The 12,328-nt window shown below is 41.8% G+C and overlaps 1 protein-coding gene across 1 annotated transcript in view; it reads right to left on the reverse strand.

Moving 5' to 3' along the window:
• Positions 1-575: 575 nt before the first annotated feature.
• Positions 576-12,328, reverse strand: part of RMND5A (required for meiotic nuclear division 5 homolog A) — a 29,874-nt gene continuing 18,121 nt past the window's right edge. The window contains exons 6-9 of the mRNA XM_063131784.1: positions 12,099-12,264; positions 8,794-8,896; positions 7,790-7,944; positions 576-4,255 (exon numbers count right to left, since the gene is read on the reverse strand). Coding sequence (XP_062987854.1) covers positions 4,192-4,255; positions 7,790-7,944; positions 8,794-8,896; positions 12,099-12,264 — 488 coding nt within the window. The 3' untranslated portion in view covers positions 576-4,191. The remainder of the gene's footprint in view (positions 4,256-7,789; positions 7,945-8,793; positions 8,897-12,098; positions 12,265-12,328) is intronic.

A 12,328-nucleotide genomic window follows, 5' to 3' on the forward strand; every position in this document is an offset into this window, starting at 1 on the left:
GTTACAGTTCAAAAATTCTTTGATCTGAATTGTCTTGTCACTGTTGGTGTCAGGAAATGACAGGGTCTTTTTTGTGAATTTGCAGTAGACACAGTGCCCACAGAAATGGATAGAAATGTGTCTCAACCTATAACATTTGACTATTTTAGAGATGCTTCCCCCATTGGGGTACACTTGTCACATAAAAAGCTCCTTTGTTCCCCTCATAAAGGGGCATGAATGAAACCTATGCCATTTTGTATGGGAATATTTTATACCTAAAATATAAGGACTAACATTATTTTAGTGGGCTTTATCCAACTCAATCTCCCCCTCCAAAAGCCCCTTCAGTTTAGGTTTATGGCTGAAACTAATGCTACATAAAATATACCATCTGACATGATTTTAGGATCCTTTCCCTCAATCACACATACCTTTAACATAAAAGACCTTTAAATAATGATGAAATCCACTAATAGTCTTTGGGGAGACATCTAATACAACAAAAGAAGTCTATCATATTTTGGCCCTTCGTCTTAAATAATTGTGTAATTTTTGTACAAAATATGTGGAGACAATGAACTCAAGCAAACAGATTTAGCAAAGATTTTTACTCATTACAGTGACAGTGTAACATAATACATTATCTGGAAGTATAGTCAGCCTAGTAAAGCTCTACCTGTTGGCCATCCCCATGCATTCATTCAAGTCTGTAATCACATCTTCCTCAGGATAAGCAGAGAGCTGCCAAAATGGAGTCTCAGTTCTCCATGCTGAACGCAAGAATGAATTTAATTTGCGGTCTAGTGCCTAGCAAAGCGCACAACTCATCTGAACATATTTCATACAGCAAACATGTTCATACGTATCATTTCATCATCACTAAGATACACTGCTATCTCTACCATTCATTGTCAGCTCTAATGATGGGTGTTGCTCTCTCTCAAAGTAATGGGTAAATATTTGCTAAATCAGACACACGTAGAGGGCTGTCGTTCTTGGGAATCTGTGGGGAAGGGGAAATCCCTACACAAATAAATGTGTCACTAGGGCTGCAGCTTAAAAACACTAGGGGCTGGATCCAAGGTCTGCCTGCCGCAAGAGGAAGGGCTGTTTGCAGAAGGTCCCACTGCTTAATTTTTGGTGGTCCCACGCCACCAGCACCCCATTCAGCAGGCTCCCCTAACTCTCTATGTAGCATTTGCAAGGAACTGGAGGGGCTGGGGTGGAAAGGGGCGGTGGTGGTGGGGAGCTCACTACCGACAGCACAACTGATCCTGCATAAATCTGGATCCAGCCCTTCTTAATTTCTTTATTAATACTTCTATACCTCAATATAAATCTCGAATTTAAATACATACTCCGGTACACTAAAAATACAGCTCTTACAAACCAGTTGGGTTTGTCACTGTGAAAAAACATTGCTGGTTTTCTTACATTTATTAGATCTGATTATACTGTCCCATTTTCACGAAAACCAAAAATGAAGCTACTAACACGAAGCCTTCTTCTCGTTGGACGTAACAGAATAAGCAGAAGAGGTCCAAGCATAGGGGAAATTTATCATTCATAAAAGATCACAAGTGTCCATGAATTCTGGGAAGTGTACAAGCACATGGCAGCAGCCACATGGATCAAGCGGCAGCCCACATCCTCTCCATGCCATCCCATCATAGAACTGATGGTGAATTAATCTAATCTGTGGATTGTGAAACAATGCAAATATCCACCAATTTCCCTCACAGAATTACTTGGCTAGGAGTTTATCCCTCACTGGTTGAGAGAGAGCATACCCTTTTAATCCCTTGGCATCCATTAAAACCATGTCAGTCCTTATATATTGGTGTGTTGGTGTTACTCCTTATATTTGCTGATATAAATTCGCAGGACAAGCAGGGGCTATTGGGCCACTGGCTGTAAACCCAAGCAGTTAACGTAAGTACACCCATATACCAGTGAAATCAAAGGACCATCTACATGCAATTGTGTTTAGGTCTGCAGATATTTCTGCATTGTTCACCTTAGATGGAGATGCAAGTTACACCCATGTTTTTTCAAAGTTTTTTTACATCACTTTGAGTATAAATATGCATTTGGTTTGCTGAATATGCAGTTCCCTTTCATGTTAAAAACAATGAGACTAGAAATTTGCATGGAAAACATGCTCACTTGTTTATCATTAGTTTTATCAGTTTTCTTCATATAACTTACTTTGCAGATATAACTTACTTTGCAAAAAAGATAATTCAAGAGTATTGTTCTACATCTTCTGTTTTTCTGCTCGAACAGAATCAGTCTGCCTTGGTGTATTCTTATTTATTAATAATACTTATATACCGCTTACTATAACAAAATCTCTACGTAGTTGGTTAATGGTATTGACCATTCATTCACTAGAGTCCAAGGCCAAAGCACATAAAATCTTTATCAACATTCTTCTCTGTAGTGCATTTAACTCATATTTTAGTATCCAACCATACAAAGTTTAGTTCTTTGTCGTGGTTTTTAAGCAACACAGTAAAAGCAATCTATTATTTCATGTATTATAACAGGGATGGGTAAGATACGGCCCTCGCCTCTCCCTGGGAAGGTGAAATTCATGGCAGCAGTAAAAACACTGCTGCTGAAATCTGCTGTGAAGTGCTAATACTGCCTAAAGTGGGAAACCTCACTTGCTTTGAAGTGAGAAGTGGCTACTTTAGCCTTCCCAAGGAGTTCTACCGAGTGCCCTGCAGAGTGTGGAGTGCCTCACAAACTGCCCCCAGCCCCCCCACAATTGTCCACTCCTGTATCATACCTACTTGCTTCTTTGCCCTATTTCAGGACAGTGCAATGAAAACACACAAGAAATTTGCCATGTACATAGAAGGACATATTCACTTCAGATATTAACTATATAGTACCTATATATTATCTATACTACTACCTATACTATCATAGCTTTCTCCATAGAATTCAGGGCACTGTAAGTTGATAAGGACACTCAAAATATTAGCGATATTTAGAGATACTCCCTTTCTAGACTGTGATTTTTAGGTTTTTCTGGGAAGAGAGAATGACAGTCAAAACCAGTTAAACCTCTAGTCTAGATATACACTTTGTCACCAAATATAAAAAATTTAAAAAGTAAGTGATATTAGCTGTCGGGGTACCAATGGTGACAAGGTCACATGCACAATGCTCTTGTTTGCAGAATACGTATGCATTTCTAATAAAATGGAGACCCATTCCTGTGATAAATAAACAGACTTACCAGATTACTTTAGATTACTGGAACATGTTCTTTCCCCCAACAATGAACATTATCAACAGTTTATTTGGTTCTGATAACTTTATAAATAATGTAACTATCATGTCTAGTAAACTGTACAGCAACATGACATTGATCTTGAATACAAAGCTTAGATTATGACTAAAAAAGCTGGAGAGCAAGTATTCATTGACAAAAGCTTCTTCCCAATCCAGAGCTCCACTTTATTGAATACTCTCAGCTACACAAAGAGCTCTCAGTCATGAAATCAACTGAACGAGATTCCCAATTTTAGGCGTCCTTATTCAATTGCTATCTTTCTAAATTAGAAATGATTTTGAATTCTGTTATATATTTATGTAGTTTATATATATATATAAGCACATTCAATTGGAATTCTGTTTAAAAGCTGGAAAATGTTTAACAGAAAAAAAACAAACCTCAGAATATCACAGCTTTGGGTAGGGGGGGGAAATAGTAACAGAAATACAGGTATGTCTATAACCACTATTCAGTTTATCAAACTTTTTGCTGAAATTCTCTCTCAATTATTTACATACTAAGGAAATAAAAACTTTCCCCACACATTCTTTATGGTGATATTTATCAATTAGGGTGATAAAAGCAGGACAAATATTACTTATATTGTGGTTGATTGGTGTCTGCTTTAAAAAGTGAAGTCACCATACAATTAAGTATAAAAACCTGCACTGAATGACAACTGCTGGTGTAGTATCTTGATCAGATATGGAGACCAAGGTTAGAGTAAAAGCCCTATAACAGATATTACTTCTGCAGCTTTTCCAATCTGTATGTCTGCACTAAATGTTGGCAAAAAAATCTGGAGCATTAGGCTTATACAAAACACAGGAGTCCGCCTCGGTCTGTACAGCATAAAATGGAACATTTGCCTGCTTCAGTCTTCCAAAACACACGGATAAACTACATAGTGAACTGTGTCCTCAGAAGAATATCTGTTTGGCATCTCCAGGACTCTGTTCCATGGGACAATAGGGACATTTTAATCTGAAAACAAAGAAAAAGTTAGTTTGTTGTTGGCCTTAAAATTGAGTCCTTCGAACATGTCGAAATAACAATTTGGTATTTCTCACTTCAACACCAACTAGTTTTTAGTCAAGCTCAGTTGGCAGAAGGGAGGCAACTCCAGTGAAAAAGCGATCTTCTGCTCCCCCCAAGGTTGGAAACCCCTGCACCCAAGCCTGGAACTAAACATGAAAATAAACAGAGGGTCGCTGCAGAAAATGGCAAACTTAATCCAGACAAGACAGAGGCGCTTGGAAGTACTCTGGGCCCTGTTTTGTTCCTAGATGCCCTGGCAGTGGCAGTGGCCAGGAGCACATTTGGGCAAGGCATCACTTCCTGGTGACACCTGCCTTAAGCTTAGACTACTACAGTGTGTTCTACACGGGTCTGCCTTTGAAGAGCATTCAAAAACGTCAGTTTAGTCTGAAATGCAGCAACTAGAACGATGATCAGAGCTAGCTATCAGAATCACATTAGGACGAGGAACTCCACACAGAGCTGCCCACAAAACCTTAATACCCTGCACTGACTGTCACGATTCAGGGTTGGTGTTTTGTTTTTTAAAAGTTATTTGTAACCTGCCTTTCTACCAAGAAAACAGCATTCAAGGTGACCTACAATCATAGCTACATAAAACTTGCGGAAAATAATAATAAAGCAAATATATTTTATTGATTGATTGATTGCATTTTTATACTGCCCAAAAGCCGAAGCTCTCTGGGCGGTTCACAAAAATTAAAACCATTAATTTTAAAAATACAAGAACAACAGAATAAAAACAGCACCCAACCGAACAGTCCCAGTACACACCAAAGGCCCGCTTGAATAAAAATGTGTTTTCCTGCCAGCAGAAGGCCAGCAAGGAGGGTGCCAACCTAGACTCCCTCAGCAGAGAGCTCTTTAGGCTGAGAGGAGTCACTGAGAAGGCCCTCTCTTGCGTGGCCACCAAATGCACCAGTATAGGAAGAAGAACCTCTCCCAAAGGTTTTTAAAACTGGGAAGGCTTGTATGGGAGGTACCTGGGTCCCAAGACATATAGGGCCTTGCAGGCCAGAAAAGAAACTGGAGTCTAAACAAAAAGAGTACCTCCCTTTTTTATTATTGCTTTGGTCCCTACTTTGGTCTTGTGCGAGAGTAAATGCAGTCTCCTTGCCACTCTAAATGTCCAGAAAATGATCTCTAAATGAAGTGCATCTCCCCTGGAAACCAAGGTGGGAGAGAAGGAGGAGCCCATTTACCACCTGCTTACAACCTGAGGGTTTGTTGCAAGCAAACTTGCTTTGGCTGGGAGAAGATACCTGTCCCAGGCCAAAAAATACGTGGGAGTGTGGTGGTGGGGGGGGTTGGTTCTAAGTTGCTGAAGGATGGTCCCACTTTCCCAGGCAAAGGGCTAGGCTGAAGCATTGGGAGTGATGGCTTGGGGTGTGTCATGCCCTTTGCTGCCTTGGAGGATGGTGGAGGGGAGGAAGAATGCTGAAGGGCAAGGGGGTGGGGGTGGGGGCCCCTCCAGAATGCCCCAACAAGGAACTCTCAAGGGTGTGTCTGGGCCCCAGGCAATTCTCTTTGCCAGCTATTATGAGTACAGAAAATGATGAGGGGAAAAGACAGGCAGAGGAGCAAAAAGAAAAAGAAAAAGGAAGGGGGGAGTTACAATAATTCACTGAGGCTTTTAAATACCATACTATGAAAAGACATTTGTTTAAAACCGCCTTCCCCAACCGAGTGCCCTCTGCGTGTGTCAAGTGACAACAGGGCACCAGCTTGGGGAAGGCCGATTTAAAATATTAGATCTATATGGAACCCTATGCTGGGTTTCTACAAAACCAGGCATCCATGTGATTTTCTGAAACATGGCTCTAATATACAGTTGCCAGAGATTCATCTTGCTTTTGTAGTAATATTTGTCATATTCCACACATTCAGTATCTATATGGAAACAATCATGGGCTGAGCCCATGGTCCCTTTAAGAGGACATCTTTTGCTTCATCCCAGGGAGAGGGAGAGGGGTTTCTTTGTGTCTGAAAAGGGAGTAGCAAGTGAAATGCCAAGGCCACGCGGGGCGAGAAGCACCCGGCATCTGATAACGCCTCCCTGGACTGGAGAGTAATAAGTTGCAGCTGTGCAATGTCTGGGAGCATTCCCCCTCCCTTCGGGAGAGGTGTGGGTTGCTATGGGGTTTCTATTGGTCAGGGTGGGTCTGGTGACAAGGGGGTTCCAGAAAGAGATAAAAGGCTTAGGTCCCTGAGGGTCCGGTCTCTTTCCTGTGGGTGTTAGGAGTCCAGCGTGTGTGTGGTGAGTCAAAGCATCCAGGCCAGACCGGCTGGATGGTGGAGGCCCCATGCAGCCGCTGAGGGAAAGAGTTTAGCCCGAGTGGCGTAAAGCCGGGGTGAGCAACAAAGGTTGAGTCGCAGAGTTAAGTGTTTTGTTTTGTTTTAGAATAGGTTTGGGTACAATTTTCGGCAAGGGACCTTGCCGGAGTTACAGCTGGTGGGGGTGGTTAAGTGGGGAGTGAGTGTGAATTCTGTTAGGCTTGAGCGTGTGAAAGGTAAGCGAGGGGTATTAGTCCCTGCTGTCCTATGTGTGTCATTCCTTTGTCTGTGTTCTTCCCCCAAACCTCTTAAGTGTTAACCTTAATGTGTGGATCCTTATGAAAGTGTGTAGTGCCAAGAATAAAAGCGTTTGGTCCCTACTTCTGGAGTGTGGCGTGGTTTCCTTGAGAACCTAGACTGTAAAGGGTTAACAAGTGGCAGTGTAGGGGCGTGTGCCTGGGCTGGCTGAATCAGGCCCCTTTCTCCGGCTGGGCAATCGCTGAATCAAACAGAGCGATTCCATCACAGAAACAATCATGGATACCCTTTCCACAAGCAGTGGGCCTACGTGTAAACTTTGAGAAATCATAGAATCATAGAATAGCAGAGTTGGAAGGGGCCTACAAGGCCATCAAGTCCAACCCCCTGCTCAATGCAGGAATCCACCCTAAACGTAATCAGTGATTACGTTTTCCAATATGCCCCCACCCCACCCCCGCAGCAATTAAATGTGTCTACGACCCTCCAGGTCCCAATGTGTCGGACTTCATTTAAATATTTAGGGATACAAGTACCACGTAATATGGTCAAAATATTTAATTTAAATGATAAACCGTTAATTAGGGAGAATGAAACAAAACAGGAGATCATAGTTGAAATTAAAATGATAAATTTTAGGAAAAATAGCAGCAATTCAGATGAAAGTGATTCTGAGATCCTTGTTCCTATTCCAAGTCCTCTCCATCCTCATCCAACCTCAAATGTTAAGAAATTGGCAGAAACAAATAAATGCACTCATTTTTACAGGCAAAACACCTCAATTAGAAATGGAATATTGTTATAAAAAACAGCCGGAGGATGCTGAGGGTTCCCTTCGTTATCGATATACTATGAAGCATTCCAATTAAGACAATTGGGATTTATAATAACATTTTCCAAAGTAAGTTAAATTGAAGTAATAAATAAATAAGTAGGGCTTTTACTTACTTGCTGCCATTAAACATTTTATTTAGAGCATCTCTTGATATAATATGACCACAAACCAACTTCATAGGTGGGTTATTATCTGTTGTTTGCTGACGAAGAATGGGGCAGGCGAATATTGAATGATACCAGCACTTTTTGCCAAGGTCCACTTCAATCTGTACAAAAGCAAAACATTGTCACCACCTATTTTAGATCAACAACTTACACGAGATACCTATGGGGATATTGGGTCGGATGGATGATGACGGATGCATGGCAACAGCACTGCGTACCTCTCCTTGCTACTTGTGATGTCATTTACCTGGGAAGGCAGAGCAAGAGATCTGAGGGTGGACGCTGGAAGAAGGCACTGGCTGATAAATCGGGATACTGGAGATTCCTGTCTTATTGTTTATGTGCAGCGTGCTTGTGCACGGTGCCCAATCACTCCCACTGCAAGCACAAACACCTAAACAACCACAAGCCCACTGTCTGCTGTTTGTTTATTTTGATGTCTGAATTAGGAATGTCTCTTCCCAAACAAGCCAGAGCTGTAACCCAACAACAAGCCATGCTTGTCTGGGGAGGGGAAAACCTGAACCCCTTGCTCTGATCATGATATACAAACCACAGATAGAAGTTCTACGGATGCTGCTGGATCCCAATAAGCCCAAGTTCCCCAAAACCCTGGGTTATCATGGCGCGCGAACTAGGCCACTGACTGTATTGACCACCATAGACTAATCCGGGCAGAGGAGGGCTTGAACACACATACTTGGACACTTGGCTCAGCAATACTACAAACGAGAAGGATCTTGGAATTGTTGTAGATTGCAAGCTGAATATGCAGCAGTGAACCTTTGGACAATGTGACACTGCAGCTAGCTGAAATGCACCATACTGCATTATACCGGATAATTCAATTCATTCTTTGCAGTGATTTCACTACAAAGGAAATGCTTAGCTTGTTTCACTATGTTGAAAGTTGTTACAATATTGATCTGAATGGATATATTTTTACTCACAGGTAATTCATCTTTCTGATTCCAAACACCAGTGCACTGTCTCTGTTCAATCACAGCTTTTATATTAATTAGAGCTGGCAATGCTACACAACCTGCAGAAAAGCTGGGAAATACAGCAATATATTAAAGTCAAATACAGATGACTTTTTTAGACTTCTATTTCAGTAGAAAGTATTGGGGGGGGGGGACATTTAGACTTTCTTTTCTTGGTGTAATTCTGATTGGTCTATTTTGCCAAGTAATGCATAACCATGAAGCTTGATAGAATATTTGTTATTTGTAAAATATCCAGTTAAGGCGGGCTTGTTGTTCTTTGTATATTAGTGTCACCTACAGCAGAGTGAGGATCCCAAGTGAAGTTAAAACCCTGCCTACTATTGCAAATTCACTGCAACCTACAGAAAGAAAATAAGCCCAGAAAAGAACATGTACAACTGGCCCAAGTCTACAAATTACAGTACAATTTATTTTTTGTTAACACTTGCCAAAGTGAAGACACAGCTAGAACCAAAATTGCACAATATACTTTAGGAGAGTAAAATGCATCCTGCAGCAACCTAAGTCACTGCAGATATATGGACAACCGCCATCTCTTATCTCTAATAAACTTAAATAGATCACAATATACCACACCCACGATGGGGAGAGAAGGGTTCACAAAATGTTTAACACTGGTTGTGACTCTCCCATTATTTGGGCTTCACAAAAACTCACACATCTAGGCAAAGAGTACTGGTGAAGCAGCCTTGTCATGGCTAGATCAACAGATTGCCACCACCACCACCAGATCTTCAAAGCAGCCCAGAGAGATACAAAGGGCAGCTAAAAGGAAGCACTGGTTAGAATTGATCAGAAAGGACATCACAACTTGTTTTTGTTAAGCCCAGCTATTAACTCTCAGGATCCCATATATTTTACTAATTTATAATGATGGAATCAATTAGACCCCAATAATGTTTCTTATTAAGGAACATCAATACTATTTGTTGTAGTTAATACCATGGGCTATTACTGACCCCAGTGGGTTTTTTGCTATTCTTTTCCTGCAGACATAGGGAAATAACCAAACAGTTGATTTTTGTCGTGGTTGCTGGTGCCACACTCATTGCAATGTCACCCCACACCCCACCCCACAATATTTTTGTATTTATGATTTAGGGGTATATTTGATCCCAATACTGGATTAGTAAAGTACACTTTTTCTGGATAAAGTTATGAATGTGAGAAGACCCCCTGCTGGATCTGACCAAAAGTCCATCTAGTCCAGCATACGGTTTCTCACAGTGGGCAACCAGAAGTCTCTTGAAAGCCCACCACATGGAGGGCATGAAGGCAACAGCCAGTGTTCAGTGACACGCTACCTCACGGCCCACTAGAAGAGAAGGGTAGCCTGATCCTCCATGGATTTGTCTAACCCCTTTTAAAACCGTCTAAGTTGGTGGCCTCACTACATCTTATTTTTATTTATTTCATTTATATTCCACCTTTTTTTCCTCCAAGGAACCCAAGGTGGCGTACATAATACTCCTCTCCATTTTATCCTCACAACAACAATCCTGTGAGGTAGGTTGGGCTGAGAGTCTGTGACTGGCCCAAAGTCACCCAGTGGGTTTCCATGGCCGAGTGGGGTCTAGAACTCGGATCTCCCGACTCCCAGTCCAACACCTTAGCCACTACACCACACTGGCACTCATCTTGTAGCACTGAATTCTATAAATGAATTATGCAGCATGTCAAAGAGTAGAAGCACTTCCCCTAGGATACAAATGTGCAAAGGCTCCCTTAATAAAACTTATTCCCAAGAACTGTAGCACCAGCACTCTAAAACAATTCAAGTGCCTTTACATTATCAAGTGCCTGGGTGTATAACTTTATTTACAGCTAAAGAATACATAAAAATGAGGAAGAAAGGATTCAGAGCTTCAGGCAAGAACTGTCAGGGTCTTTAGGGAAATGATATTAGATCCCCATTTCTGTACAAAGTAGGGACCAGGAGCTAATGGAGGAAGGGGAGAAAAAGAGGGGAAACACCATGGCTAGCTCCACAAAGGATGCTGGCTGGGGATGATGGGAATTCTAGTCCATGGAGGGAACCCACGTTGGGAAATGCTGCAGGATATGACTATTGTATCTTTAATCATTTAAACTGCAAGGACAAAGAATTGTGACTTTCAGTATTGCTTAATTCATTTTCATACCTTGCCCTTCAGTCCAATTATCAGGGCAGCTGAACTACTATAAGATCCAAAGAACCAACAAAACTAGTTCCAAGAGGCAGCTGGACAACCATCTGTCAGGGATGCTTTAGGGTGGATTCCTGCATTGAGCAGGGGTTGGACTCGATGGCCTTGGAGGCCCCTTCCAACTCTGCTATTCTATGATTCTATGATTCTATACGACAATGGAACCCATGGCCTAGGGAGGTTGTGGGCTCTCCCACGCTAGAGGCCTTCAAGAGGCAGCTGGACAACCACCAGTCAGGGATGCCTTAGGGTGGATTCCTGCATTGAGCAGGGGGTTGGACTCGATGGCCTTATAGGGCCCTTCCAACTCTACTATTCTATGATTCCATGATCCCAATTTAGCTTTGCAGAGCAATCCTATACAAGTCTACTCAGAAATATGTTCTACCAAGTTCAAAAGGCCTCACTCTCACTTAACTTAAAACTCCTATTAGTAATTACTAAAATTAGTAATTTCCCAAATGCTCAGAATGCTTCATATCAGCAATTCTGACAATAATCCCATATGGTACTTCAGTAATTATCCTCTTCCCACACTGCACGATAGGAGATAAGGCTGAAAAAAAGATCCACTTGCCTAAGGCCACCTAAGAAATTTATGATGGGCAGAGCAATCTTAATTGGGGGTGGGGAGAAGAGGAGATAGAGAGCGACATTATGGATTGTCTGCTGCCTTCAACACTTTCAAGGTCTGATGGGGAAATGGAGGGGCTGTGGATTCAGAAGATCCAACGTGACTCCCAGAACACCCAGTTTGGGGGCTTACCACTGGTGGTAAGTCTACACCCACAGAGCTTTCTGTGGGCATACAGAAAGCTGTCGGAGTGGATATCCCATCCTGCCCTCCACTGACAGAGAGGCACCTCTGCCCTATCCTAATACCCCCCTGATGGGCCTCTGACAGAGTTAAGATTGTCCTGCAAAAAGGGATTTACGTGTTTATTCTATATTAAGGAGAGAGGAATTGGCATAGAGGAAGTTTCTACAGGAAATTCAATTATTTAGTCCTAAAGTGCTGGTTTAGGTAGCCAAACCATACAAAGCACCTGACATCAGCCATACCTAACACTAAGAGGCGATTCAACTGAGAGTCCCAGCAGAGCGCAAGCATCCCTCGTAAAGATGTCACAGATGTCTGCCCATTGGTTTGCGTCCAATAAATGGACATATGGAGAATTTTCAATTCCCTGCCTCAGGTATACTAGGCTTCCCATTAAAACTTGAATATCTGTGAAAGACAAGAGATCTGTAGTACATATTTCATTATATATATGGAAGATAAATTAAAGCTT

Source organism: Elgaria multicarinata, chromosome 1 (genome assembly GCF_023053635.1).
Source record: "Elgaria multicarinata webbii isolate HBS135686 ecotype San Diego chromosome 1, rElgMul1.1.pri, whole genome shotgun sequence".
In the NCBI taxonomy this organism is placed as follows: Eukaryota; Metazoa; Chordata; class Lepidosauria; order Squamata; family Anguidae; genus Elgaria; species Elgaria multicarinata.